Genomic DNA, 8,427 nt, shown 5'->3' with positions numbered 1-8,427 from the left:
CGACAAACAACTAAAATCACCTGTATTTTGCGACTTTAAGAAAAAATGACATTTGTAGGCCCTATTAAAGTATTACCAGCCTGCCTATGTAGAACTATTGACGCTGTAAAAGACCTATAGGCACACACACACACACAGTCGGTCGTATGGTGTTGGACTAATCTAAATATATAGGTTAGCAGAAAATCGAAAACGAGGTCCTTTTGTAGGAATAAGCTTTGGATAATAAATATGGTCGACGGCATAATGTAATGTCCTGTCTGCAGCATTTAACCCTCGTAGTTATTACAATATCCAGATCAACATTTGATCGAATTTATGAAGATGATATTTCCCTATAAACAACTAACAAAATATAGATAATAATAATATAGCCTAATGTTAGAAATTTCGGATAATTAAATATCTCGAATATAATCTATACATTAATTATTATACATGCTTAAAGCTAGGGGTTTAAGCCATGCAAATATTTCGATATAAGTATACAGATTGGAACAAAAATTACCTGGCATTTCAAAAAAAAGATGACAGGTTGAAAGTGTCTATCTGCATATATTTCAAAGCAGAAAGAAGGTAAAACGAAGTAAGTTGTCTTTTATATATGTATATACTAGCGGATGAAATAAGGCTATTTTGTTATATCAAGGTTCTACCTTAAGTTACATTATGGGAAATTTATTAGCTCTAAGCAGTTTTGAAAAGAAAAACATGTGTTTTTATGATAGCACTTTTTGTTATATCACGACGTCGTTTACAGTATAGCGTACAATAAAGATCACATACATTCATTGCAGGGAAACAGTGTCTACAGGCCAATATAGCTACGTTATCACCTGGCAATGTTACATAAAAGAGAATGACCTATTTTTTTTTCTTTGTTTTCATGATACATCACGGCTTAATTTGAAAATGCGCGCGCGAAATCGTCATACGATTATTGGAGATCATGATGGAGCGTGAAGCAGTTCGCCGCAGTAATGAAACTCATCGAAAGTATCTGCTAACTAATGTCGAAGAGTGTCTCGTGGTATACAGTACGACATGCGCGGTGACACGAAACAAATAGATCTGGGGTATGTGGCAGTTTACGCTGTTGCGACTTCAAGGACAGCTTTGATAAAGCTTCAAGGGTGGAAGAGATGCTCACTTACTCCGGGGCTGTCTAGGCCATGCATAATTGTATCGTATAGAAGCTAAGTCAATCTGTGAAGTAACGAGAATTCACACGGAACTTGATGATGTCCATGAAAACTATATCTAGAAGTGCTTTTCTTCGCTGCTGTTCTATTAATTGTCTTTCAAGTCAACCGAGTCCGCGTGCAAAATGCAGTGCTATAAATTGAAATAAAAAATGAATCAATTACGTTTGAAGTTACTGACAATTTATAAAAGAAATAATAATTGTTCGAGATCGGCGAGTGACAACTGGAAATTGAAAAAAACGCCGTAAACTTTGAACTTCCTATTAATTCCCCGTTTCGTTGTTTTGATGTGAATGGCTATTATACGCATGCAGTACAGAACTATCGCACTTGTTCTCACTTCAGACTATCAGAAGTTATAGAATAACTTGCAAGTTCGAGCCGTTTGCCGTGTGGACAGGGGCAGCTTTCAACGGACACCTCCCTTTCTATCTTCAGTCAGGACCAAAAAAACATAGCTTGTCAGTGGACCGAATTGCGTTTCGACACGCTTATAATGTACGTTACTCAACAAGATTCACAGAAGTTGCAATTAAATGCGCTTCTTTGCTTCATGAAAATGTCTAAAAACCTATTTTTCTCTCATCTATCCTTGTTTTCTTTAGAATAATTTCATTAAACGTTTTAAAGATTGCAATTAGCAATCAGTTGTTGTGGCAATTCTGTTCATTGAAACCTGTAAATTGAAGGGTCTTCAGGGGTACTTCCATTATTTCCGAATATCATTCCCAAAATATCAGACGAAACTTGCTGAAGAAGAAATTCTAGCTCTCTTTAGCATCCAGCTGCTTCTATAACGTGTTCGCCGAAACGGTGGGAAGCTCCAATAGGAATAAGGTACACTTATCGTATAAAGCCATACTGACCCTCTAGAACGAAAATACATTGGATATAGCTGTTATAGGCACAAATTGCCGAATATTTTACCTATTGATTCTTGCAAGGCGCTTTACAATCGCCAAGTGTTCCTTATTCTAATAACGTGGCGTTTCACCTATATTCAGTCAGGCCGCACGCGTTAAAAGCGGTCGCTGCTGGATGTGTCCTTCCAATACATAGTAAATCATAGTCGTTGTCATTTTGGCTTGGGGGTGAATACATTTGGACCTCTCTACATGAGAATATTACCCGAACGAGAAATTAATAATTGGCTACAAATTGGAAGTCCTGTCGTGCATGGCGACGTTTACTTTGTAATACAAGTTTTTTCATGCAACCAAAAATGTTCTCCGAAGAGGCTATGGTCCGTAATAAACAGGTTAAAAATTTTTGTTAATATGTTATCTATCAATATGCGAGCGCAATCAAAGTAAATACGTACGTACTTACGCAAAAGCACATATAATGAATGCTAGCAGTATGATTTACTTGATTAGCTCTTCCACAGAAAGCTTCGCTGCACTTCCAATGACATTGTAGTAACTGTATTTGCAAGGAAGGTACGTCAAACCTGGATTATTCTACCTATTCCACGACATACAAAAACCAAAACGGCTACCTCCACTGAAGGGGAACATCTAAAGACGTTATTCTTAAGCTCAATAAGCGATTGTTTTAAGTGAGACAAAACCTGCCGATCCTTTCACAGGAGGGCAGCTGTGCCCCTAGAGCTATTCGCAGGCCCAAAAAACATATCAGCCAAGCCACTGGTCATTATGTTGTGAGAGTTATATCCATTATGATCAGTGTAGTAAAGAGCTTTTATTGGCCACGCAATTGTTTTACAAAATCTAGAGCAGAAATAGAGATGATATTGAGTCAAAGGGAGCTCATGAAGCTAACTGTTTCATAGTGTACTGTTATCTACGAGATCTAAGAGTCATGCTTCAATACGACAAAATGCTGCAAGTCGAACTTGAGGTAGAGAACACAAAAAGGCCTAGAACAAATTACCGCTTTCCGTACAGATCTATTCGCTTACCTGCTGTCCTGTTTCTGTGGCTCTGCACAATCAATCCGTGACAGATATTTCATTGCTCGACAGATGTATCCCTATCTGCGAAGGTTCGAAGGCAACCCATTACGAGCGGCTCATCGGAAGATATCCGGGTTATCGGCTCGAAAGAGTCGAACCGCAGCTGAAGAGTTTACATTCTGTCTGCTGGTGCCTTCTGAAAATTCAAATTTGTGACACAAGCCTGAATACGAGCGATTTCCATGGTTATTATTACTATCGCGTACAACAAGATCAAACAATATCGCTAGAATCAAATCTAGCGACAAGTAGCTGGCTAAGCGGAGATGCGACATGTTACATCCCCGATACGGTACCGTTAGCTGTGTACGTTGATCCATACGTAAACATGTTGAGCGACACATTGATGGTGATAAATGAAGAAAATCATATAAGCATGGACAAACAAAAATGCCTTGCATCTATAACATATGCAAGTTTCGTAATGGCTCCTTGTAACGACCTAAGTTCAAAGAAAATTACATTAAGATGTTGCACATTTTTGAGGTCGTGATTGGAAGGGCACGTATATGAATCTGATATTGTGTGCTGCGAGGCGCGGATTCATTCACGTTATTGGCTTTTGAACATTGCAGTTCCTGAACCCGTTAGACTGGCACCAAAGCCTGTGCAGCACTTGTCTATCTCGCTAAAAACTATGTCCTTAGTAAAGCAAAAAAGCCACGTTTTCCACAAAACCTATTTATCACTTGTGGTGAGGCTTTGTTGTATACTAACTAGTGTTAGTTATATAATTATATATCATTTAGACTGCGACATACTCTACAAATGACGCTGCAGTATTTTATGAGGCAAGATCATAAACTGTACTTGGTCGCGCTTATGATATTGGTCGATAGTGGGACCTGTACTTCAACAGGTATACAAAAGTTGGCGCAATGTTCTTAAAGGTTAATGAGTACCCTGCAGTGATTCTAATCAGTAAAGGCCAGACAACGACCTCTCATGCGCGGATTATCTTTTCGTAGAAGCTTTTTGTATTTTACTATGAAATCAACGCCTTTCTCTTATCAACAGAACGGACACTATCCCAACGTGGCTAGAGCGGATAGCTAGAACCATCATTAAACTTCACAAACAGGTATTGAAATGGCATCTCTTTGGTGCTATATTTTTTTTATTGCTTTATAACTGGACGATATGAATTTGATCTTTCGTTTAGCACGGAAAGACTGTTAGTCTTGCTAGTCTAGACGCGGTGGTTTTCGAGTCCTTGCGATAATCCGACCTCTGTATTTAGCAGTCTTCTATTGAAGTCCTTCTATTGAAGTCGCCGGCAACGACGCACGCGTTTTCGATGAGTCATCGCGTCTGTATAGTTTCAAAGATTGGGTTCATCCACCCTTAGGAAGTTTACAACTAGTTCAACTCATCAGTGGATAAGGAATCAATATTTCTCGCTCTAGCATATAGACGCCTTCAGATTGTATCTTCGCTCGAAAAGTTGCCTCCTACAGTCGATGCCGGCGGTGAAAAAATTGCTTATAAAGTTAATATTGAACATATATTAGAGCATATATCATTAGGTGCATGCCGCGATCGAATAGAGTGATTCGACGAACTTAAGTAGTGTTTAACGTACACAGGGCACCCGTGAGCTGGCTGAGAAGAAACGAACGAAATAAGCAATATGATCATTTGTATTTGGTAAAATTCGAGGGAATGCGAACTTTTGTTTCACTTCACCAGACTTTTACTGATCATTATATGGCCTATATTTTTTTTCCAAACACCGACGTTATGTACAAACAACTAGGCTTATAAATGATTTTCAAAACGCCAAAATACAACTTGAAGATGTAGCTTATGAAAATATAGTGTTCGTCTGGTAACTATTGCCTAGTGAAGGTATTAAATTGAATTGTTGAACTATTAAGGTCTACGGTCATAACTTCTCTATGATAATTTCACACTATTTGTCCGTCACGGATTTAACATTGATTTCAGATCACTCACAAGAGTTAGTCAGCACAAAAATTTCTGATCAACAGCTTTGACGAAGGAACTAAAGACACAAGCATGCTAAATGTACAGGAAAATACGACCTCGAAGTTCAAGAAGTCCATTTACAATTCATAGAAGACAGGTAATCCGCCATCGAAATGTTTGTACGTAGCCACGCTCAGCTCAACACCGACAAATTTTCGGAGTGCCTATAAACATTTATTCCATATGGCCATATAGTTTTTCGAAATGCGCTCTGAAGCCCTCAGTGCCACTATTTCGTTTGAAAAATTGCTATTCGGTGCGTCAGACGATTTCCCATTGCGCATCTCCCGCACGCATCTTCAATTAATTTCACAGCGACCGATTAAGTTTTCTGATTCCAAGTCTTTGCGGTTCTACAGTTCCATTTACGATAGGATTCGTCCTTGAGAGAATTGATATTGCTTTCAGCGAATTCGTGAGGCGTACACAAAAAACCTTAACGACTACAGGCTAGGTATACTATTGTATGCAGTCCTCTTCATAAGATTATATTGTGTCGTTTTTTCAGTGGACGAAGGAACATAAGTTATAATATTCGAGGCTTCTGTGCTAACCGTTATAGTACCACATTACTAAGACTTTCTCTAAACCAATCTTAAGTAAACGCCCGTTCAAATTAGCTTAAATTATGATTAAAGATACTTTCAAATGTCTACGAAAAGCGAACCATGTCAGCCGGTTTACTCTTTCCCAAAGGTGAGCCGTAAGTTAAAGTGCACAACTGGCCATCTCTACTGCTAAGGTTGAACTTGATTTCCCGTTAGCTTCCATGTACTGCGGAAATGCGAGCTCAAATGATTTGCATGTACACTTGACTAATTTGCTTGTAATCTTTATAACTATGAAACGACATTAGACATTATAGACGTATAAATGACAGGACATTTTTTTACTTCAAAAGCTTCACTTCTTTTTGTACGGTTATCATTCAACTTTGTTCTTAGTTTATTTCTCATACGAGGTGCACGATGCACAAGCCGACATGAGGGTTGGTTTTCGTATCATCTGCCTGTCAGATAGCGTTTTTCCCATTAGGCGATAGACACGATCCGTCTCGGTCTGCAATGTTTTTAATGGAGTCTAGTATGAAACATGCTAAAAACGTCGAATGTGCCCTTTCGAATAGATTTCACGTGAATTTGCCGGAATTTCGATTGGCCTGGTGCCTGAACGGAAGAAGCCACTCGCTTAATTATTCATATTGATGGAAAGAACAAACGAGCCAGCTACGTCTCGATTCTGGTTTTATACCTGTTTGTTTTTGCAGCTACTGCGACCCTATTATTGCTTTGACAAACCGCAAACAATAAGACGAACTACCTTGCTTAACCTCAGTGTACGCTAGACGTTCTCAATATTCAAATGAATAATTCAAAGATCGAAATATGGGGGCGCCAATTTCGATGAAACGAAAAATCAGTAGACTCACCGAGAAAATCCAGATGCCCCAAATGCTCTGACACATGTAATTTCGGCACAGAAGGAGCCTCTGAAAAGTACAAAACGATGACATATTGGTTAGACGCTAGCGTACAATCAGGTTTATCTTGAGTTGCCTTCATTTGCGTAGACGTAAGGCCTTTCTATGAGTTGTTCTTAACGTCTAACGGTTTTATTGGTTACAGCTGTAAACAAACCGTTTATGGGAGTGACGCACAGGCAATCCGGGTGTTTTTGAGCAGCCAACAAAGGCAGTAAGGGGAACGTACGAGCAAGTCGACCTTAGAACACTAAAAGTCGTTCGCCTTTGTTTCGACCTGAAAAGTATGAGCGGCACGTGAAGCCATCCACACCCGATGTTCCCAGACAGTCTCCCTTACTGGTACTACTCGGGCCCAACGTTGCCTAGTTTCGATGATCGGACGAAAACAGGTGTATTCACCGTGGTATGGCCTATGGCCAGTCCCTGTGATAGCTTAGTGGGTAACGTATTTGCCTGCTAATCTGGGATATGTTGGTCTAGATTCGAACTGGGCATAGATACACATTGTTTCGCGCTGACAGTCAGTCGCCTGATGCAATGGTAAACTCGAAACATAGAGGCACGTGAAGCCCGAGCCGATTAACTTAATGGGAAGTTTCGGTAGATCTAAAAGTCTCTTACCGTGCTTATCCAATGCATCTGCCTTGTTCAAGGTAGACACGCTCAAGGACCATGTACCTACAAATAGAATAGGTATTAGCCGTCTCGGTGGTAGAACCGTCCGCTATCATCACACATTCACTTGCAACCGCAGATGATGACTTCAACATTTTTGTCCAAAAACATCTAAGAAATTGCTATTATCTAATTTTGGAAACTGGTTTATTACTCTTATCCAGTCTCTAGAAGGCCGTATCTTCCATCACTTTTTCCACTTAAAACCTGTCTTTGTTGTCCCAGCGCAACTCAGGAACCTTTCTTAGGCACACTTCGCCTTGTCCACAGTCTAGAACGACACTGAGGGCACTATAATCTCTGAAGTGATACAATGCTTTGGTAAGACTGGGCGATACTATTAGGTTTTCTGCGACGGCTTTTCCTGGGTGACCTTGTCTCGTAAGAGAGGCTTGTCTAACCGTCCGCTTCCTATGGGGATACTTCTACGGCATCGTCCATCTCTTTTGATATGATAGGCAACTACCTTGTATATCATCTTGTGTAAACGAAAGGCAAATAGGCTTTTACATGAGGGAGGAAAAAACGGGCAAGGCTTTCGGTAAGTGGACGTTATTAAATTAAGCATTGCTCCTTGGGAACGAAGATGCCTTAGAAAATGTTTTCTGTCTAGCTTAAAAAGAAAATAGCCACAATGATCTCTATGCAGTTTTTCATTACTTTCTATTTTCCCCAGATCGTGTGAAGCCTTTATTACCAACAAAGGACTTTATCTCGAAAGATGATGCCGGCGACAAGTAATAGATTTTTTGTACACGACATAGATTTTATTCCCGATGCAACCTAATAAGAAAATTCAGCCCTGTACCACAGGTTTCATTCAATGGCGTCACACCACATGCACCGTTCCAGTTTGCCCCTGTTTCTTAGTGCTGATAAACGTGCTATGTAGGAGAATATTAGGACAATACTCTGTGATACGACAAACAAATATGATTGGAGATTTCGCAATGTTCTATATTATCTTTTAATGTGGACAGCTTTTAGAAATGAAGTCTTCTCGAACATTGAATTCTTACGGTCAGCAAGTTGTCTACGTTCCCTCAGTTACCATTAATAATTATTGTAAGAAGTGCTATAATGTATGGATATCTAAGAAA

General features: G+C 39.6%; 1 protein-coding gene across 1 annotated transcript in view; it reads right to left on the bottom strand.

The window, feature by feature from the left end:
• The window catches only part of LOC111263184 (uncharacterized), a gene marked incomplete at its 5' end in the record, with an annotated part of 32,851 nt that extends 26,189 nt beyond the window's left edge, over nt 1-6,662 (bottom strand). Inside the window, 2 exon segments of the mRNA XM_022838067.1 lie at nt 3,127-3,316; nt 6,599-6,662. Of these exon segments, the coding sequence (XP_022693802.1) occupies nt 3,127-3,179 (53 nt within the window).
• Between the last annotated feature and the right edge of the window lie 1,765 nt (nt 6,663-8,427).

Source organism: Varroa jacobsoni, unplaced genomic scaffold (assembly GCF_002532875.2).
Source record: "Varroa jacobsoni isolate VJ856 unplaced genomic scaffold, vjacob_1.0 scaffold_741, whole genome shotgun sequence".
In the NCBI taxonomy this organism is placed as follows: domain Eukaryota; kingdom Metazoa; phylum Arthropoda; class Arachnida; order Mesostigmata; family Varroidae; genus Varroa; species Varroa jacobsoni.
This window is presented reverse-complemented; position numbering and strand designations above follow the sequence as displayed.